Below are 20,771 nucleotides of genomic sequence, written 5' to 3'. Positions count from 1 at the left end.
GGCGTGCTGGCGGCCGCCTCTGCGGGCACTAATTGCCGCATAGCAGTGTGATGAGCTCAGCCGGCCTCAAGTTCACCGCCAGCCCCAGCCCTGTGCGGTCACCGGGGCTGAGCTGGGGCCAGGCTGCAGCTCTGCGGTGCAGACACCCCATCCGGAGGGCTGGGGCAGCGAGAGGCACCGCAGGCTGAGGGTGTCACTGCCTTGGGGCTGGGGGCAGAACCAGGAGCGGTCAATGGGGGTCACACTGAGCCATGGGAGCCCTCTTGGGCACATGCAGCCCCCTCCCCACTGCAGTGCCCCGGGGTGGGGGGGAGCCAGGGCCCAGCAGCCCCATCCCTGGGGACACTGAGGCACAGGGTGGGGATCGCGGTTGACCTGGGCTCCAAGACACGTGTCCGGGAGGAGCCGAGGCCAGAACCGGTTGTGCCGGCCCAGCTTAGCTGCAGCGGGGACGCCGTGGGCGCGGAGCCCAGCGCCGGGCACGGCCCTGGGCGGTGGTGATGCAGAGAGGGGACGAGGGTGTCCCTGGTGTCACCACCGCACGTGGCCCTGCCGGCTCCATCCCGGTTAAACACCACCGGGTGCAGGTGGGGAAACTCAGGCAGCAGCAATGAGGCAGGCGGGAGGCTTGGCCCCATCCCAGCCCCGCGTTGGCTCAGGATGGAGCCAGCTCGAGGTCATGGAGGGGAACTGCGGTAAGCACCTGCCAATCACCGCAATGGCACTAATTAGCAGTTGGCAGGACTCCCATCCGCTGTAATTAGCGATAACGAGGATTTATCTCTAGGCCAGATCCAGTGGAGAGGGGAAGGAGCTGAGTGCCCTGAGCTGGGCAGGGCCCCGGTGGCACAGAGCCCCGTGTGCCGCAGCCTGAACCATACCCCTGGCCCTGATGGGTGAGCAGCCACAGGCCTTCAACCTCTCGGTTTTATTTAAAACCCCAAGTGGGGAGGGAAAAGGCAGCAGGGGACGAGGGGCAATTGCATATAAAACAACCCAGGATGCCCTCAGCACCCCCCTGGCCAGACCCAGCCACCGAGGGGCACGCCGGCTGTGGGGAGCAGCCCCCCACTGACGAAAACCACAGTGCAAATGCACCCTGAGACCCGTATGAAGATGAAGAGGCAAGAGAGTGTTTGAGGGGAGACTCCCCAGCCACTGCTTTGCCTTCATGTCATTGGTGTTCGAAGAGTTTCTGCATGGAGCAGCAGCATCCCTGGCTGCTCCATTGCCCAGCTCTGGGGCTCCGCTCCAGGCTGTGGCAGGGCTGGTGGCATCAGCAGGAGCTGGTCTGGAGGTTGGCCTCATTGAGCAGTGAGGCAATGGAGGAGGGTCCGTAGGCGCTGTCAAACTCCTCGTCTGAGCTGAGCTGGTCGTCTTGCAGGGAGGAATCAGTGGTGGAGCGGGCGGCTTTGCGCCTGGGGATGGAGAACAGAGCTGAGCCCCAGGCTGGGGACAGGGCTGGGACCCCCTCCAGCACCATGCCCCTACCAAGCCTCCTTCTCCAGTGCCTTGATGCGGTTCTGGAGCTGCTCGTTGAGCTCGTGCTGCTCCTCCAGCTCCCGCTGTGCCTTCTTGCGGGCGCCCTCCAGCCGCTCAATCTCCTCCTCTGCCTCATCTACTTGACGCTTCAGGGCCTTCACCCGCAGGCTCAGCTGCATGGAAAGGGCAGTTCCCATGCGATGAGGATGGCTGGTGCAGGGCAAGCACCCAAAGGGGGGGGTCCTGAAGCCGATGGGCACCCAAGGGCTCCCATCCATCACTCACCTGGTCCTTCTGGTTGCTGACATTCTGCCGCTCGTCGTCGATCTGGATGGTCAGCTCCTTCACCTTCCTCTCCAGCTTGCGGTTGGAGGACAGGAGGACGCTCTTCTCCCTGTGGGGAGACATTGAGTAGGGAGGACACCAGTGACAGCAAGGACCCCCGCGAGGCTGAGGTCTCCATGGCCAGTACCTCTCCTCCGCCTGCAGCTTGTCCTGCAGCTCCTCCACCTGCGCCTCCAAATGTGAGATGTTGCTGCTGGGCTTCTGCAGCCCCTCTGAGCTGGCCAGGCGGCTCTTCAGCTCCTTGTTCTGCAGGAGAACCCCCCCCCCCCCCCCAGAGCCATCCCCATCAGGGAATGATGGGACCAGGGAGGATGGAGAGGGAAAACAGCAGGAAAAGCTCCTTGGAGCACAGCGCCTCTCTCAGAGATGCTCTAGGGAGGAGTGGAGCTGGATCGAGGCTCTTTGCCCTGCATCCCTGCAGGATCCCTCTGCTGTCCCATGGCCCCAGTGTCTCAGCCATACCTGCCTCTCCAGCGAGACCTTGTCACACTCCAGGTCCTGCCGGCTGGAGCGCTCCTGCAGCAGCTCTGCCCGCAGCTGCTCCATCTGGGGACAAGGACAGGGCACAGGTTGGCTCTGCTGCATCCTTCGAGGACACCACAATTCACCCCCAATGCCAGCAGTGCCGCAGAGCACGGGCGGACTCATCGCACCCATTCCCACGCGCACATCAGTGTCACCAAAACCAGAAGCAAGAGGATTTTGGTTCCTTCCTAAATTAGCTACCAACCCCTCTGGCGAACGGCCCAGGACGAGGGCTGTGATGTTCTGCTGGAGGGTTTAAACTGGTTGGACTGGGATGTGGGGACCCGGCTGCGCTCCCAGCCCTGCAGGGGCAGCAATGGCTTGGATCCACTGGTGCAGCAAAGGCTTGGATCCACTGGTGCAGCAAAGCCAGAAGCACCCCAGGGGCCTCTCCCGGGTTGACCAAGGTGGAACACGCAGCTTTGTGCATTGTTTCAAAGGGAAGGGGAGTTCATACAAAAACTGGCTCGAATGTTATTTCAGCAGCCCCAAGACTCACTGCAAACATGACCCCAGCAGCAGTTTCATGCACATCCCATATGCTTCGGACACATCCAAGACTCACTGGAAGTCTCCCCTGGGATGTGCCTCTCTTTCAGATGGGACAGAATGGGAAACCCACCCATTTACCAGCTTGCCACAGGATGGGGGGTGGGAATCCGCTTCCAGCCCCAGGCGGTGTGGGATATGAGGGGGACAGACTGGAAGGGCAGGAACTGCTGGTTCTGGGATGTGGGCAAACCCCAGTGCTACGGCTCCGGGAGTCATTCAGAGCTCCAGTACCGGCTCCGGCTTTGAGGGCAATGCACAGGGGGGTTAAGAGGGAGGCATCAGGCATCGCTGCCTTGTGCCAAGCTCTTGTCATTTCCGCTCACACCCGAACCAGCTTTTCCGACACCGTCACCTCGGTTGTATTCGGGGACAGGCTCCTTGCCAATGACTCATTACTGGGGGTTTAACTCTGGTGATCACCTGTACCCGGTGCTGTTGTGCCAGCGGCTGTGCCACTGCACCAGCCGGGAGCAGGACGGCAGCATCTGCCCTACCTGGTCTCTGCTCCGGTTGATCCTCTCTGTCAGCAGCTCCACTGTGCTCCGCTCCTCATCCAGCTCCACCTCCAGGCGCTTGGACTTTTCCTGCGGGGAGATGGGAGCAGAGGAATCAGTGGGGCCTCAGGGTCCCTGCGGGCTCAGGCCCGCACTGGGAATGCTGGAGGAAGGGGCTTTGCTCTGACAACACTTCCAGTCCAACAGAACCCAACTGGCCCTGGAGGCTCCAACACGGCCCTGGAGGCTCCAACACGGCCCTGGAGGCTCCAACACGGCCCTGGAGGCAGGGTAAGGGGGATACTCGGATATTAGACACGGCAGCTTGATGCTGTGCGGGTCCTGTGCACCCATCACCCAAAGCGGGGTCACTACCCACAAAACACCCTCCTGCGGCCAGCGGAGCCGCGGGGAAGCACCGGATAGAGCCCAAACATGAGAAATATCTATAGGAGCGCTGCAGGCTTCGGATGAACCCCTCCCAGCAGCCATGGGATGCCTGGGCCAGCTCTGCCCACTGCTGTCAGCACTGAGCACTGCAGCCCCGGGGGGAGCCGCTGAGCGCTGCTCCCACCTCCAGCGCCTTGACGTGCCGGGAGCGGTCGTCCTGCGAGCGCCTCTTGGACTCCATCTCCTGCTCGAGGTTGTGCAGGCGCTGGAGCAGCACCTCCTTGTCCAGGACCACGCTCTCCCGCTCGGCCTGGCTGTCCTGCAGCGCCTGCTTCAGCCGGGCAACCTGTGGGGCAGAGGTGTCCCCACCTGAGGTGTCCTCAAGCTGCCCACGGAGGGATGCAGAGGATGCTGCAGGGGCTCACAACGCACCAGCCCTCGCCCATACCTCGTCCTGCAGCCGCCCCATGCTGAACTGCATCTTCTCCACCTCAGCGCCCCGATCCTTGGCTTGTTTTTGGGAGTCCGTGATCTCCTTCCGTGACTTCTCCTTGAACTCCTCCAGCTGTGACTTGAGCACAGTCAGTGAGCTCTGTGACTCTGCTGTCATCTGCTCCAGCTGCAGCAGAGCGGGGACAGCTCAGGAGCTGGGGACCAGCCTCTGCCCCCATCCTGAGCTGCCGGGACTTGAGGTGGTGGAAGATCCCTGAGAGCATGGGGCTGGGGGAACAGTTCTGCCCCATAGGCTCATGGAAAGGGGTACAAGCCCTGCAGAGCAGCCCAGAGGACCCCAGGCTCTCAGCAGGTACTGGCCTCTTGGGAAAGAGTAGATAACATGGCCCTGGGACACCAGGGAATACTGATCCCTGGAGACAGTGTGGTTCTATGGAGCCTCCTGGGACATCTGGGAAGGGTTGGTCCTAACTGGCTCCATGGGGAAACCAGATCCATGCCCAGGGTCCCAGATCCTTCCCCTAACCCAGCGAGGGCATCTCAGAGATGCTGACCCACGGGCACATGGAACAGGAGTCCTGGGGGTGTGAGCAGCTCCAGAGGCACCAACCTCTTTGTTGAGCTTCTCCGTGGTGCGGTCAAGCAGACGCTTCTGCTCCTCCAGCTCGTTCTTGGCTCGCTTGAGCTGCTCCTTCTGCCGCTGCTCATCCTGGTAGGATGCGCTGAGCTCCTGGTGCTCCTGCGCCAGCCGGGCCAGGCTGCGCTGAGCCTCCTCCAGCCGGGTCTCCAGTGACCTCTTGGCCATCAGCAGCTCCTGCTCCCGCTCCATGGCTTCACCCAATGAATCCTCCATCTGCCTGCGCTCTGCCTGCAAGGAGAGAGCTCTGCAAGCTCCTTCCCATGGCACAGGAACAGTGCAGGGCAACTCAGGAATGGCTGCAGCCCCAGTACCTCCAGTTTGGTGACCTTCTCCTTGAGCCGTGCCTGGGAGCCCTCCCAGTTCTCGCCCATGCGCTCATATTCTTTCAGCTGTGACTCCATCCCAAGGACCTTCCTCCTCAGGTCATCGTTCTGCTCCTGCACCTCCCGCAGGGTGGACTCCACCATCTTCCTTGCCTGCTCCAACTCCTCCTGTGTGCTCTCCAGGGATGCCTTTGCCTGCAACGCAGCCACGGTGAGGGGTGGACAGGGGCCAGGTGCTGAGCCAGGGAGTATTGGGGACCAATTTGGGTTCACTTCCATTGGAAGGAGCCCCTGGTGTGTGGATTGGGGGTTGGGGGTGCGAGGAGCATCCCACAGCCACGATCACCCCTTGGCCCATGGCTGGGTCAGGACAAAGCACTCACCTTGGTGGCCTCATCCCGCTCCTCCTGCAGCTGCCGCAGGTCCCTGCGGTACCGCTCGAGCTCCTCATCGTGGCTGGTGGCCTCATCCCGCATGGAGCCCTTCAGTGCTGACAGCTCCTGCTCCCGCTGCCGCAGCAGCTCCTCCTGGCTCTGCTTCTCTGCCGTCAGCTCCCGCTGCACCTCCCGCGCCTGCCGCAGCTCCTGGGACAGAGGGGATGGGGAATGAGGGTCATTGGCGCTGGGTGCAGGCCCTGGTGCCTCCTCCCTCAGCACCCACCTTCCGCAGCGCCTCCAATGCACTGGGATCCACCGTGCTGCTCCGCGCCTGCTCCGCGTCCTCCCGAGCGGCCGCCAAGCGCTCCCGCAGCTCCCGCAGCTCCTCCTCGAACTCCTCCCGCTCCAGCTTCACCTGCAGCAGCCTGGAGAGGGGCAGGATGAGGCCATGGCCACCCAAACCCAGCTCTGTGCCCTCCACGCCCCTGTTCCCAGGTCCTAGCGTGCCTGGAGAGCAGCATCCGGCTTGGACATTGCCTTTCTCCCCACACGCCCAGGGAGGAGGAGGAGAACCAGCCCCGTCCCAGTTCCCAACCCATTTGAATGGGGTCTGAAGCAAAGATCCTGATGGTGGTGAGTGGCCGAACCTCCCCAAAAGCTGCTCCAGCAGCCACAGCCTCAACACTTACTCCTGCTTGGTGCTGCGGAGCTCATCCTTGTTCTTCTGGAACATGTCCCGCCAGTGCCCTGTCTCCTCTGCGCTCTCCTCCAGCTCCCGCTGCAGGTTCCTCACCACAGTGTTGATCTTCTGCCTCTCAGACTCCAGGTTGGCCTGATCCTGAATTGAAACATTGAGCACTCACCCTCACAGCAGCATCCTCAGGGGATGCTCCAATGACGCTGAGGAGATGGGGGCATGAGACGCAAGAGCTGGGGCAGAGCGATGCTCCAACGGGGCGAGGTTGGGGCAGGACACAAATCCCATTTCCAGCTCAGGACCATTTAAAAGGGGCGTTCAAAGCCACCAACTCCCAGCCAAATCCCTGTCCCCGTGGCTCGGAGCAGCCGGACCTGGGAGATGTCCTCCATGCTGCGCCGCAGCTGGTCCATGTCGCTCTGGTACTGCTGCCGGACGCGGTCCAGCTCCTTGTCGTGACTGGCCACCTCCTCCTTGAGGGCTCCCTTCAGCGCCGTCAGCTCCCGCTCCCGCAGCCGCAGCTGCTCCTCCTGCCGCTGCCTGGAGCTCAGGGCTTCCTCCAGCTCCTCCCTGGTCTCCAGCAGCTCCTGGCAGAGGTGAGAGCAGGGCTGGGGGGGCAGCGGAGGGGCACAGGGGATGCTCTGGCCCCAGCGCAGCCATCGCAGTACCTTGTACAGGGCTTCGGTGGCAGGGGCCGCACCGGAGCCCTTGCGCAAGCGGTCGAGCTCCCGGGTCGTGGCCAGCAGCCGCTCCTCGCAGTCGCCCAGCTGAGCCTCCGCCTGCTCCTTGGCTGTTTTCACCTTGCTTAGCCTGGAAGGCAGCGCAGGCCCTTCACAGCCCGGCAGGGAACTGCTGTCCCCTTGAGACCGGTCCCCCTCTGTACTCCAAAGGGCTGCAGCACCCACCGTGAGTTTGTCCCCGCATGTCAAAGGGGACGGGGACAGCAGTGGTGGCAGCTCTGCGCTCCCCCAAGCCCTCTCTGCAGCTCAAACCTCCCCTCCCTCCATCAGCATCCCCACTCCCTGCGCATCCCCAGCCCCGGGCGCTGCGGGAGCTGCTCTTACTCTTGCAGACTCCTCTGCAGCTCCTGGTTTGTCCTCTCCAGAGCCGCCCGCAGCCGCTGGATCTCCCCTTCAGCCTCCTGCGGCCGAGCGGGACCGACCCGCGCCGCCTCCCGGGACAGCTCCAGCTTCTGGCGGAGCTGCAGGAGGGCTGACACCGGTTATGTGCCCCCGAGCCCCCGGGGAGGGACTGCAGCGACGCAGTCGTGTCCGTCCGTCCGTCCCCCCCCCCCCCCCTTAGCATCTCCCCCAGCACCCTGAGACACCCCAGTGGGGTCTAAATCAGATCAGGAGGAGTTTTGGTCTCCCCTGGGTACCAAAGCCCAAGTGAAAGGGGTTTGGAGCAGGGACCCACTGCATTACCCCTGCCAGGATGAAAGCTGCAACCCCGTGTCCCCCCCAGACCTCCCAACCTTCTGCCTGGCTTCACCTTCGTTTCCTCATCGAGCTTCTCCTGCAGCTCCTCCACCTTCCTGGCCAAGTCTCTGTGCAGGGGCTGGGAACACGCCTCGTCCTCTGCAGGTGACTGGAGAGACCCCCCCCGGGCTCACTCAGTGGGTTTGGGGTGCTCCAACCCCCTGGGGCCACCCCTCGGTCCCCAACCACCCCCTTCAGGGTCCTGTCCCCAGCACATTGGGATGCAGCGATGGGAGGGTGGGAGACCCCGGGCGGGCTTGGGGACTGGTCTCCCCTGTGAGCAGGGAGCAGCACAGGGACGGTCCCAGCTCACCGCCAGCTCCTGCATCTTCTCAAGCAGCCGGACAGTTTTCCTCTTGAGGGAGATCTCGTTCTCAGTGCTCCTGTGGGTGTCAGAGTGGGGGGAAGCGTTTGTGGACAGGGAGGATGGAGCAGGGGGACTCCAGAGCCAGGGGACATCCCCAGCGCCCCCCCAAACTCCTGAGCACCAACAGGCATCCGGCTCCCAAACCACCCTGCAGCATCCCAGCCGCAGCCACTGGGGCTTTGGAAAAGGGGTACGGAGCAATGGGGAAACTCGGGAGGGCTTTGGGGGCTCACCCCTCCTTCAAGATGCTGTAGATGAGCTCCTTGGGGTACTCGCTGCTGCCGGGCTGGGCGACCTCCCCTTGGTCCCGCAGCAGGTCTGGGGTGGATTTAAGCTGCCGTGAGGGATAAAAAGGCTCAGCTCCAGCCAAGACACGACCCCCCCCCCCAGCCCCTTAGCTCCTGCTGCTCTAGAGGATGCTGGTGCTCATCCTGCTGCCGGTGCCCCCTCGGTTAAGGAGCTTGCTACCCTGCGGTCCCAGCAGGATCCAGGCCCCCGGTACCTGCAGCTCTGCCTGGGCTTTGCTCTGCAGCCGCTCAGCCGCCGGCTCCTCCACGCCCCTGTTCACCCGCTGGATCCCCATCCCTGCATCCTCCAGCCCCCCGGCTCCGCTCGGGCGCCTCAGGCTGCCGGTGGGCACCGAGGGCTGCGGGCGAAGGGCACCGGCCTGGCGCTGGGCGCTGCTCAGCTCCCTGGCATCCGGCGCATCGCGGTGCGAGATGCGGCTGTCCAGGCTCTGCGAGCGCTTCCTCTCCTCCGAGGGGACCCGGCCCCTCCTGGCTGAGCGCCCTCGTTGCTGCTGCACCTTCCCGTCGAATTTACTGATGAGCGAATCCACCGAGGAGAGGGGTTTGGTGTCCACATCGCTGCTACCGGCGCCCACCGCAGCCTCCGTGTCTGAGGAAGGCTCCTTGGCTTTGCTCCGCTCCGGTGCGATGTTCAACAAGCTGCTGCTCCTGCCGCCGGCCGGAGCCCGGTGCTGCCGGGCACCGGTGCTGCGGGGAGCGCCGGCACCGGAGGGCTCATCCGCAGCGGCCAGGAGCAGATCCCCGTGGGACTGTGTCCTCCGCAGCTCCTCCCGGGGCAGCCGCTTGCCCGGCAGAGGTTTGGGCTCCGGCCGGGGGGCTGGGGCACCGCTCGGCTCCTCGTCCGAGGTGCTGTAGGAGGAGCCGTGCTGCGGCTGGCGCCGGCCATAGGGGTTCTCTGGCAGGTCCGAGTCGGAGCTGATGGAGCCGGAGGGCCAGGGGCCGGTGCCGGGGGTCGGGAATGAGCCGTCGCTCTTGATCTGCACCCCGAAGGAGTCGCTGCCCTTCTCGCCGCTGTTGAGGACCACGAAGGGCTGCCCGGCGATGCCCTGCACCCGCACGGCCACCCCGTAGGAGCCGGGCTTTGCTCGTGCCTTCGGGGGTCGCCGGGGCTCCTGCAGGTCGTTAATGAAGCGGATCTGGACGCCGTAGTCCACCGGGTTCTGCTTCTCTGCCATTGCCACACTCGCCGGCCGCTCCATCCCCAGGGCTCAGCACCGCGGTCCTGGGAGAGGAAAGAGGGGACAGAGTTATCCTCAGATCCAAGACGGTGCTCAGCGAGTGTCTGGCAGCGCTTTCCCATGAGGACGAGTGCCAGAGGACACCAGTGCCAGCGCTGCAGCGTCCCCAGGACAGGATGGGGACAAGGTTTGCTGTGCCAGCCGCTGGCGGGGGGGGCGCTGGGAAGGGCAGGGGGAGCAAAACCCCCTTCCCCACACGCAGCATCGGCGGCCGGACCCTCACCACGCGCTGCTGCTCGCCCGCAGGACCCCGGGGCAGGCAGCGATCGCAGGCAGTGATCGCAGGCAGGGATCCCAGCCGGGCTCCGCAGCCGGGCTCGGCTCCCGCTGCTTCCCAGCCCCTGCGGAACGCCGCAGCCTCGCTGCAGCCGGAGCTCGGGCGTCCCTCAGCATCACCCTGCGGCCGGGGCAGCCACCCGGTCCCGTGGGGAGGGGACAGATATGAGCAGTGACATATTGGGAACAGTGTGATGTAACCTCCCCCTCGGCCCCGGCGGCTCCCAGGGCGCTGCTGACCGGCAGGAGCAGAGGATGCGGGGGGATGAGCTCCTCTATAGACACCTAGGAGGGGTTAAATGATGGAAAAGCCGCAAATCGGCCCCTAAACTCTGCAGCATCGCCCCGAGCACCGGGAGCAGCAGCAGCTCCATTCTCTGCTGTAAATTAATCGGATACTGGGAGCAACACGAGGTACTGAGCACTCAGCTTGCACCCAGGAGGGTGTCCTAGGGGGACCCCGGGACACGAAGTGACCCCGAGCAGGGCAGGGAGATGCTTAAACATATCCTACACTTGGAGAAAAACACCGAAGCAAACCCAAAGCCCTTGACTTCCAGCTCGGCTCCACACATCGCCCCCAAAAGCTGCCCCAGCCCCCAGCAGGAAGCAAGCAGGGATGGAGCTCGAATGCGGAAGGTGCAGCAGGATGCCAGGCACACCTTGGCTCTCTCACATCGGTCATGAGTCCACATCTCTCGTGCCCATCCCAGGGAAGAAGCTGGAGCCCCAGTGCCGTGGGACGCAGCCTCCTGCTCTGGGGACAAGAGGCACTGGGGGTGCCGTGCTCGGAGCAGCAGCGTGGCCGCTGCGGGTGCTGCGCAGGAAGGACGAGCATTTGCTTCCCCGTCCCTGCCAGCTCCTCACTGCCGCCGTCTGCTCCCGTGCCCCGGCCAAGCTCGGCAGGGGCAGCTCCTGCGGCTCCTCCGTGTGCCGGAGTCACCTCGGGGTCTCCTGCATCCCTCCCCCGAGCCGACAGCGAGGGCAGCGCAGGCAGGGACCAGCTCTTCACTTCAGAGGCAACGGGGCCCAGGGGACAGGATAAGACTCTGCTCTGTGAGTTCATTATCCCTGCGGTGCTAATGAGATCAGCCACAGACACCAGCCTCTAAACACACCCTGACCCTACAGCGAGAGCCCCTGAAGCAAATCCCATCAGTGCTGTCCCCTCCGAGCGTGGGGATGGGGTCTGGGAGGAGCAGGACAGCACCAACCTGCAGTAGGGAACTGAGGAGAGGGAATCGGCTTCGGCAGCAGGATTCGGAATGTTCCACGGCTGCTGTGTCCAAAGTGCAGCGAGTGATGAGGGAGAGGGCTCAGCCCTGCTGCTATCGGGGTGGGAACCAGGAGCCCTGGGCGCAGCAACCGCCTGGACAAGACCTTTGGATGGGTGGCGCGGCACCGCAGCACCATGACAGCATCACAACAGCGCAGCATCGCATCGCCACCACCGGCAAAGGACACGGCTCAGCCCCACTGACTGCCCTGGCACGGCCGGGAAGCAGGTGGTGAGTAACCACAGCGCCGGATACGGCCGGGGATGTCGCTGGGCTCAAACCCAACTGGCACAGCACAGAGAGGATTTGCACCGGCTCGAGGTGCGGCTCCGCTCCTGGCTTTGGGGAGCTCTGGCAGCATTTGGGGAGCTGGGAGGAGGCAGGTGAGCCAGGCCCGGCTGGTCAGCAGCCAGGAATGCCTCCCTCCTTCTGGAAGGGCTCCAGCTTGCAGATAAAGGGCTGAAGCCGGATCACATTCCTGTGTGGGAGAGCAACACCCAGCCCCAGGCTGGAAACACAGCCCCAGGAGGGGGTTTCACTGGAAACCACAGGGAAGGAGCCTGCGAGCAGGCAGGATGGAAAACCAGGGCTAAGCATAGGCTGGTTATTGCCCCCAGGGCCTGCGCTCAAACACACCTTCCCCTGCCCTGGCTCAGGCTGGCAGTGCCAGCAGCACCGAGCCGGGGGGGGGTCCCGCACCCAGCCAAGGCAGGACCAGAGCCGGCACAGACCTGGCCCCCTGGAGGGGTCTCTGTGGTGGTCACGTAAGCTCCAGCACCAGGCTGCGGGCCGGCGGTGGCCAGGGGCCAGCTCCGCTCGCCCTGGCCGCGGGACAATGAGCCCTTTGTGCCGCCGACGTTAACCCAGAAAGTTGTTTTGCAATGAGCAGGCGGTGCTGGAAAGGCTCCTACGCTGAGCGGGGCTCTGCCCGGCTCCGCTCCCTGCCAGCGCCTCAGCCAGGGGAGCAGCCGCCGGCTCAGACCCATCTCCTCCATCAGCCGCACTGGTTTTGGCTCATGGCACCGTTCGGTTTGCTCTCCCCACAGCTCTGCCCCACAGCAGCGCTGCTTGCTCAGCCCTGGCCGAAGTCCGGGGCTGACCTCCGGTGCAGGCAGCACACCCGTACCTGCCCCCTGCCCATCACCGGCACGGCTGCTCCTGCTCCCTTGCAAACGGCGGAGCCCGAAACCCCGATAAGACCTTGGCCAAGCACTTGAACCGCGTCCGCACTGGGGGAACCCGAAACCAGGGCACCGATGTCATGCAACAGGGACGGCTCATGTCAGCATCGAGCCACTGCCGGGGCCTGGAAGAAGGATGTGCAGGGGGAGATCAGGGTCACTCTGCAGGGGATGGCCCCTGGGGCTCCCACCGGAGCTGATAAGAACCGAATTCCATCGCACTTCAACCCAGCCCAGCCGCAGGCAGAGCCCTCGGGTTAATCATCAACCCAGATACTGGAAAATCCTGTTCCATGCCGCTCCCAGGGCCGGGTTTCGGAAACCAGAAGCCTCATCCCCTCCTGCGGGACTCGGCGCCCCCGGTCAGACCCAGAACCATCACCACACCTAGCGCGGTGCTCCATGACCACCGACTGTAACATGTTCACCCCAGCACCAGCCCCTTTGGTTTAGTGGTTTCTAGGCAAATTGTGTTTGAAACCAGGATTATTTTGAGCCACAGGCTCACGAGGGTATTTCCCAGTGAGTCAGGGGAGCAGGGGGGAGCCCCAGAGGCACAACATGGATCTGTGCTGCAGGGCTCGGATGCTCTGGTTTCACCCCACACTGGACACATCCCGTTCTCCTTGTGTGTTCCAGACCCAGCTCCAGCATCCCCCTATCCCTCAGGCACCCCAAAACCACCACCCGAGGGGTGGCACCTTCAGAGGTGATGTTGCAGCTCCCACCCAAGGCAGAAGATGCTGAGGGGAAGATGCTACAAGTACCACAGCCACGACGCAGTGGGCGAGGGGCTCCAGCAGCAAACGGCACCTTATCTCCTTGGACAGAGATGGAAACACAGCTCGATTGCAAACCAGCTCGACTGGTCAGGGTGGTGGGAGAGCAAAGGCAGCCACAGACACCCTCCCAAACCAAAGCCTGTAACAGGGGACAGAAGATGGGGAGCAGGCAGCGATGCCGGGTGCATCAGTACCTCGAGAGGCAAACAGTCAGATGGCATCAGGGATGACACCCAAGGCCTGGATGTTTCTGTCCTATTCAAACAGGCTGCTAAAACACAGCCCTGGGAGCACAGGGAAGTAGGGCAGCTCCTGGCATTAAAGTTTCAGGAGGTGCCACGTTACGGAGGGGCTGAGCCCGGCCCACAGCAGCCTCTGTGCTGCTGCTGCTTCCTGATCCCACCAGGGCCAAGAGGCTTTACCCTGCTCCGGGATGTAACTCACCCTCCTGGCCCTCACACAAGGCACAGGTTCCTTATGTCTCTAATGAGGAGGAGCAGTGGCAGCTGTTGCCAGCGGCCCATGGAGGGATGCGATGGGATCTCTCCTCGAAGGACAAGAGCACTGACAGACACAACTTCCAAAGGGGACTGCAAATTCCTTATGGAAGGGACAATCTCCATAGGGCACAGGTAAAGGCAGGGCCCATCAGGGCTATAGGGGACAGCAGATCCCTGATGGAGGGAGCTGGTAGAATAGGGACAACTCAGTTCCCTCAACGGCCTGGGCCTCCCTTCAGGATCTGCTGTAGGGCAGGTGACACCCCTATGGGGACTGCAATAGGATGGGGCACAAGCCAAGCACAAGGGGCCCCACAGTGCCCGCTCCTACAGGCACTTCTAAAGTGCAAGGTTCACCCTCATAGGAAAGCCCCCGCAGGCCCTGCCCCTATAGGTTCTCCTATAGGGCAGAGCACAGCCCAGGGAGCGCAACAGCTCCGGTCCCATCCCTTATGGGCAGGACAACGCCAAGGACAACAGCCCCCGGGATGCAGCCCCTACAGCCTCTGCCATGGGGCAGGGCAGCACCGACCCTCGCCGCCCCATAGCCCAGCGGCACCGACCCTCGCCGCCCCATAGCCCAGCAGCACCGACCCTCGCCGCCCCATAGCCCAGCAGCACCGACCCTCGCCGCCCCATAGCCCAGCAGCACCGACCCTCGCCGCCCCATAGCGCAGCAGCACCGACCCTCGCCGCCCCATAGCCCAGCGGCACCGACCCTCGCCGCCCCATAGCCCAGCGGCACCGACCCTCGCCGCCCCATAGCGCAGCGGCACCGACCCTCGCCGCCCCATAGCCCAGCGGCACCGACCCTCCCTGCCCCATAGCCCAGCAGCACCGACCCTCGCCGCCCCATAGCCCAGCAGCACCGACCCTCGCCGCCCCATAGCGCAGCATCACCCATAGCCCCGCTCAGCCCCGTGCCCCGCACTCACCGCCCGCCGCCGGCGCCGGTCCCGCCGCTGCCCACCGCAACCTGTTACCTTCGCCCAGGCCCCGCCCCCGAGCCCGCCCATTGGCCAGCGCGGCGTCAGGCCCCGCCCCGGAGTGGCGTCAGACACGCCCCCAGCCCCGCCCCGGGAGGGCGATCACGTGGTCACCTGGCGCTGCCGGCAGGGCGCCGCCATCTTGGTGAGGGAAAGGCACCGCCGCGGTCCGGAACCCCCGTTCCTGCCCCCGGGAGGGACCCGCGGCCCTCGGGGCTCCGGACGCTGCTCCGGGAGCTGCTCCGGTACCTGCGGGGCTGCGGCGGGGAACGGGGACAGGCACTGGGGGGGGGGGGGGGCGGCTCGGGAGACTTCCGCCACACACAAGATGGCGCCTAGCCCCCGCCCCCCGCGCGGCTCTGACCCCGCCCAACCGACGGTGGCCGGCAGCGGCCGCGATTCCTCCGCGCGTGCGCAGCGGGGGCCGCACCGGCAGCAAGATGGAGGCCATGACCGCACGGATGCTGCTGCCGCTGCCGCTGCTCTGGGCCCCGGGCCCGGCCCCGTCCTGCCCCGTCCTGCCCTGTCCTGCCCCGTCCTGCCCCGTCCTGCCCTGTCCTGCCCCGTCCTGCCCCGTCCTGCCCTGTCCTGCCCCGTCCTGCGCCGTCCTGCCCTGTCCTGCCCCGTCCTGCCCCTGCCCCGCACCCGCAGCCGGTGAGCGAGGAACGGGAGCGGCCCCCGCTGACCAACAGCCGCAGTGCAAATGCCCTGAGACCCGGATGAAGAGGCAGAGAGTGTTTGAGGGGAGGCACAAACTGGAACCGGTTCTGTTATAAAACATTTACCTCAAACCGGTTTTATCCAAACCGATTTTATTCACAAGTGATTAGGAAGGTAAGAGACAATCAGCAGCAGCGCTGGGTGCGCAGGGGAGTCTGCTCCACCAACACACACCCCAACAGGGTCTGGCCTTTTATATCCTTGTCCTCCGATGTACGTGTCCTTGTTCTTACCTTCGCATGTGGGTCCTGCTGCCGGAGCCTGTCCCAGTCGTGGGGATGAACATGAACTATCTTCCTTTTGGCTTTGGGTTTAGTTTCGGCCTATCTACTTGACGCATCCTGTCCAGCTACCCTCCCCCCTTGAACCTATATCTAGTTTCAAGGTATCTACTCGTCCTTGTTTCACTATCACATCCCTGCGGTTACAATCTTGAATATGCAGAAATTAGGGTTTTTACCCCTAAATAACTGACATGAATCAAAGTCATTTTCTTCACAATTCCCCGGGTCTGAAGAGCCAGGAGGGGGCACTGGTGCTGCGCCTGGCTAAGCAACGCTGCCCCCCGCCCGCCCCTCACTCTCTGCCCCCGGCCCCCGGGGCCGTTGCCGTGGGCAACAAGAGCAAGAGCAGCTTAAAACAGGACAGAAATGAGCATAAATATTTAAGAAGTCACCAAAAACAGTTTAAAACTAGTCAGGAATGGGCAGCATAAAAATCCTGGCTTAAATTTCTCTTCAGATCTGAATGGAAAGTGAACACCTTACACCTTGTAGGGTGAAATTAATGGGACATAAACAGTACAGGGGTAATAGGAAGTACCCATTCAGATGGTGTGTGCCTTGCTGAGGGTTGTGGTTATGGACCCACTCTTCCAAAGTCTCCCAGAACTGACCAGAATCATAAAGTCTCCATAGGATTTACTGAGTCTCACACAAATGAAGTGGTTGTGGTTGTGTCTTATGCACAGAACATTCATTGGATAGGATGTTTCTGGGGTAGGTGAGGAAGAAGACCTAAACCTAAACCTAACCCTAACCCTAACCACGACACTAGCTAACAGATGGAACAAACCCCATCCCAACACTGCAATCACACCTCACTCTGTGGGCCCTGTGGATAGAACTAGAATGTTCCATTGCTCTCAGGTGCCCCCTTAAGGCACTGAGGTCATTAGGAAGCCTTAATGACCCTAAACAGCCTCACCTGTGCACCAGACCACACCCAGGAGCCCTATTTAAACCCAGCTCTGAGCCTAAGTTCTTTCTTAGAGCTTTGCCGGAGGAATGCTGGTTTTCAGCCCTGTCCCTGCCTGTGAAGATTCTTAATCCGGACTTTAGACTGACCGCCTGGTTTAACCTTCTCTATGATTACAGAGCAGCTTGGCCATTGCTGGACCTGATGGTGATTTGTGGACTGGATTGCTGCTTGTTCACAAGCCTGATAGACTCCAGGCTGGACTTGGCTGCTGCTGGACCTTCTCTTCTTGGGTACCTTGAACTCGGGCCTAGGCTGGCAGAGGTCTCTTCTCCTGCTGTGGGAGCCCAGAGGTGGCCTGGTCTGCTCTTGTTCCAAGTGCCATGAAGTGCTGCCCCACAAGTACCACTGCAAGGCAAAGTGTGTGGGGCTGGTGTGCCCTATATGTGTGATTGGTGTGCCCTATATGTGTGATTGGTGTGCCCTATATGTGTGATTGGACTCGGAAATGGCTTTTAATTGCAATGTTTCATATCAAGCTTGTGGGGGGAGTCTTGCTGAGGCTGACACAACTCCCAGTTTGACTGAGTTAACTGGTTAACTGGAGAGACATGGGAAGATGTACATCGAAGGAGAGTAAGAGGCTTCTGAAACAGGAGGTGGAGAAAGAGAACTCCATTCAAACTCCATTACCAGGAGCTTCAGCCAGCCTCAAGCAGTCATCTGTAATGCAGCTAAACCAAGGTCAGTGTTGAGCCTTACTACTTTTACTGATAAGACTTTACTGTTTAAAGCAGTAGCTGAACATGTTTAAGTGTTTCTATGTATATTTGCAAACATAACTTCTATTGATGGGTCTCAAAATGCATTTGGAAGCTAGTTTGTGTGCTCTAGTGCTCCTCAGGGTTGCTACAACTACCAGGTGCTAAAAGCCCTTCAGAATCAGACTAAGTAGGAGCTGCAAGGATATTAAAAGCTTGTTTCCCACTTTAAATCACACATTTGATTGAATTGTAACTAAAATAGAGGGAATTTTTCGGATGCAAACGGCCGTGTGGGCCCAGGGCCAAAGAGCCAGGAGGGGGCACTGGTGCTGCGCCTCTGCAGCGCACAGAACTCCATTTACGCCCCTATAGGACCCACAGCACCCACACCAGGGATGCTGGATCTTCCTGGAACATGGTGTTATCCATAGGTAGCCTCATGAACATGCCTGTGTGCCCAGGGACTATAGAAGCACGGCTTGTGTAGCAATGTGGTTCCGTATCTCCCTACTAATGAGGAGGGGAAGTGGCAGGGATGACATTAGGGATGCCATGGGACCTCTACTCGAAGGACAAGAGGAGCGGCAGACACAGCTTCCAAAGGGGAAGGGACAATCTTCATAGGGCACAGGTAAAGGCAGGGCCCATCAGGGCTATAGGGGACAGCAGATCCCTGATGGAGGGAGCTGGTAGAATAGGGACAACTCAGTTCCCTCAACGGCCTGGGCCTCCCTATAGGATCTGCTGTAGGACAGGTGATACCCCTATGGGGACTGCAATAGGATGGGGCACAAGCCAAGCACAAGGGGCCCCTATAGGTTCTCCCATAGGGCAGAGCAACAGCTCCGGTCCCATCCCTTATGGGCAGGACAACGCCGAGAACAACAGCCCCGGACCCAGCCCCATGGGGTAGGCGCCGCCATCTTGGTGAGGGAGCGGCTCCTGGCCCCGGGGGGGGGGCGGCCTCGGGAGGCTTCCGCCACACACAAGATGGCGCCCAGGCCCCGCCCCCCCTTCCGGCTCTGGCCCCGCCCAACCGACGGCGGCCGCTCCGCGCGTGCGCAGCGCGGCCCGCACCGTCAGCAAGATGGAAGCCAGGAGCGCTCGGATGCTGCCGCCGCCGTTCTGGGCCGGGGGTCCGGCCCCGGGGCAAGCGTACGACCCCTGCGCGCCCGGTCCCTCCACCGGCGTCCTGCCCCTCACCCGCACCCTGTGAGCGAGGAACGGGAACGGGAGCGGGGAGCGATGGGCGGGGGGGGGGCGGCCGGGACCGGCGCCCCGCTGACGGTTGGGTCCTCAGGAGCCCCATGGTGACGGGCACCTCGGTGCTGGGGGCGAAGTTCGACGGGGGGGTGATCATCGCCGCCGACATGTTGGGGTCCTACGGCTCCCTCGCCCGGTTCCGCGGCATCTCCCGGCTGCTGAAGGTGAACGACACCACCATGCTGGGAGCCTCGGGGGACTACGCCGACTTCCAGTACCTGGCGCAGGTCATCGACCAGATGGTGTAAGAACCTCCGGCCTCCTTCCTCCCGGCTTCCAAAGGGCATTCCCTGGGCAGTCCCTTTGGTGCCAATGTCCAGCTCCCTGCTGAGCCCCGGGGGGAACCGGTTGGAGTGATTCCTTGTGGCCTTTGGCTGATTCACCCCTTGTAAGGTCTTGGTTGAAAACAGCCTGTGGGAGGGTTCCTGTGTCCGGGTGGTTTCCAGCTTTAGTTGGGTGCAATTCCCATCTAAATTAGGATCGATGAGGAGCTGCTGGGAGACGGTCACAGCTACAGCCCGAAAGCCATTCATTCCTGGCTGACAAGAGTCATGTACAACCGGAGGTCCAAGATCAATCCGCTCTGGAACACCGTTGTCATCGGAGGCTTCTACAATGGCGAGAGGTGAGTGATGCTCCTGCGCCTCCTTCCCCAGGGCTCTGGTGGGAGCTGAGTCTGTCCTCGACGCAGCCACCACGCTCACATCTCTCTCCCATCAGCTTCCTGGGTTACGTGGACATGCTTGGCGTTGCCTATGAAGCCCCCACGCTTGCGACGGGTTACGGAGCGTACCTGGCTCAGGTAGAGTTGGCCCTTGCTTGGCTCAGCTCAGCTCTGGGCGGCAGCTGCTGAGCACCTGGGGGTTTTATTCTCTTATCCCCACAGCCACTGATGAGAGAAGTCCTGGAGAAGAAATCCAGCCTCACGCAGGAGGAGGCCCGCGACCTGATTGAGCGCTGCATGAAGATTCTGTACTACAGAGATGCTCGGTCCTTCAACAGGGTGAGTGCGTGGCCGCACGGGGCTGGGATGCGGGCATGGGATTCAGGCTTTACCGAGAGCTGCCCGTGTGTTCTGTCCTCAGTATGAAGTAGCTATTGCAACAGAGAAAGGGGTGGAGGTGGAAGGACCCCTGACCCTGGAAGCCAACTGGGACATAGCTCACCTGGTCAGGTAACGCACCCGTCAACATCAGTTTGAAGCTGGCAAAATGAATGGGATAAGGGCCTGTTTCAGTAGAGGCCCTTGGGAATGGGGTGTATTTGTGGGATTTGCTGCTTTTGTGCTTCCCCAGAACCTGTGTCACTGACTGGCACTGCCTAATAGAAGCAGAAGTGCTGATTGTGTTGTGCAGCTGGTGCCACCCTGCCCTTACCAAATCCCTTCTTGCAGTGGCATCGAGTGAACCCCAGAGAGCTGCCCAGGCCGCTGTGTCCACGTTACCATCCTTTGTATGTGCTGTAAATCTCTTGCTCCTTTTGAAGCTCCAATTCTGGGTTGTTTTGGAAGTGAAATAAACCTGTTAAGATAAGGCTCTGTGTTTGTGCTATGGTTGGGATCCTGTTTGGGGGATGCTCCAAGGCTACTGACCTGGTTCCACGGGTGATAGTGAACAGCAGCCATGAGTCCTTATTCCTGCTGGACAGGGCAGAAAAGAGCAAAAGGCTTTTGTTGTTTCCTGATGGGTTCTGGCACCATCCTCTGCCCACGCCTGACCCGGTGGGCCCAGTCCCAGTGCATGTGTGAGCCCTGGGCTGGCAGCCCTCTCTTTCCCCATGGATCTGCTTCAGGAACGTTTCCGAGTGACAGGTTTGGATCGCTGAAGCATTTCCCTGTGGGACTGGGATTAGCACTGGGTTTGGCTGGGTCTTAGTTTAAATACACAAGTCAGGGTTAAGATTTGCCTCAATGAGAGGAGAAGGGCTCGTGCTGTGCCCACTGCTGCAGGTGGGTTTGTCTGTCCCCACGCAGCGCCAGGCCAGTGCCCCTTGTGGGTGACAGCACAAACGGGGCCAGTTGATGCCAGTTCCAACAACATCCCTGCTCCAGCTCCTGCTACCCGAGAGAAACAACAAAAATACTTAGGAGAAGATTTTATTAATGATTTCTCAGACTTTTATTTCAAAAGCAAACCTCATGGGGAGAGCAGGTTGTT

At 61.8% G+C, this 20,771-nt stretch overlaps 2 protein-coding genes across 2 annotated transcripts; one reads left to right on the top strand and one right to left on the bottom strand.

Moving 5' to 3' along the window:
- Positions 1–913: 913 nt before the first annotated feature.
- On the bottom strand, positions 914–9,647 carry CGN (cingulin). Its single transcript, XM_034071039.1, has 20 exons — positions 8,626–9,647; positions 8,357–8,457; positions 8,070–8,139; positions 7,770–7,865; positions 7,343–7,479; positions 6,947–7,088; positions 6,653–6,865; positions 6,271–6,419; positions 5,865–6,006; positions 5,588–5,788; positions 5,193–5,399; positions 4,852–5,109; positions 4,237–4,407; positions 3,973–4,134; positions 3,399–3,488; positions 2,290–2,373; positions 1,955–2,073; positions 1,768–1,876; positions 1,492–1,655; positions 914–1,418 (listed from the first exon to the last, which is right to left on the bottom strand). The coding sequence occupies exons 1-20, from the start codon at positions 9,628–9,630 to the stop codon at positions 1,277–1,279; spliced, it is 3,762 nt and encodes a 1,253-aa protein (XP_033926930.1). The 5' UTR covers positions 9,631–9,647; the 3' UTR covers positions 914–1,276.
- Positions 9,648–18,404: 8,757 nt separating this feature from the next.
- Positions 18,405–20,148, top strand: PSMB4 (proteasome 20S subunit beta 4). Its single transcript, XM_034071293.1, has 7 exons — positions 18,405–18,564; positions 18,653–18,859; positions 19,094–19,240; positions 19,336–19,417; positions 19,502–19,618; positions 19,701–19,789; positions 20,009–20,148. Exons 1-7 carry the CDS (start codon positions 18,440–18,442, stop codon positions 20,019–20,021), a joined length of 780 nt encoding a protein of 259 aa, XP_033927184.1. The 5' UTR covers positions 18,405–18,439; the 3' UTR covers positions 20,022–20,148.
- Positions 20,149–20,771: the final 623 nt, after the last annotated feature.

The sequence above is a fragment of the Melopsittacus undulatus genome, chromosome 20, assembly GCF_012275295.1.
Source record: "Melopsittacus undulatus isolate bMelUnd1 chromosome 20, bMelUnd1.mat.Z, whole genome shotgun sequence".
Classification (NCBI taxonomy): Eukaryota; Metazoa; Chordata; class Aves; order Psittaciformes; family Psittaculidae; genus Melopsittacus; species Melopsittacus undulatus.
Note: the sequence above shows the minus strand (reverse complement) of the source record. Positions and strands in the feature narration are given on the sequence as shown.

What these genes read in the sequence shown, in the direction of transcription:
- CGN (XM_034071039.1), bottom strand. Translation starts at nt 9,630, where the DNA reads ATGGAGCGGCCGGCGAGTGTGGCAATGGCAGAGAAGCAGAACCCGGTG. An exon ending in TACAGCATCTTGAAGGAGGG is followed by an intron (nt 8,140 to 8,356) that starts GTGAGCCCCCAA and finishes TGACACCCACAG; the next exon opens with GAGCACTGAGAACGAGATCT. An exon ending in CTCCGCAGCACCAAGCAGGA is followed by an intron (nt 6,007 to 6,270) that starts GTAAGTGTTGAG and finishes GCCCCTCTCCAG; the next exon opens with GCTGCTGCAGGTGAAGCTGG.
- PSMB4 (XM_034071293.1), top strand. Translation starts at nt 18,440, where the DNA reads ATGGAAGCCAGGAGCGCTCGGATGCTGCCGCCGCCGTTCTGGGCCGGG. An exon ending in CTGCCCCTCACCCGCACCCT is followed by an intron (nt 18,565 to 18,652) that starts GTGAGCGAGGAA and finishes TTGGGTCCTCAG; the next exon opens with GAGCCCCATGGTGACGGGCA. An exon ending in ATGCTCGGTCCTTCAACAGG is followed by an intron (nt 19,619 to 19,700) that starts GTGAGTGCGTGG and finishes TTCTGTCCTCAG; the next exon opens with TATGAAGTAGCTATTGCAAC.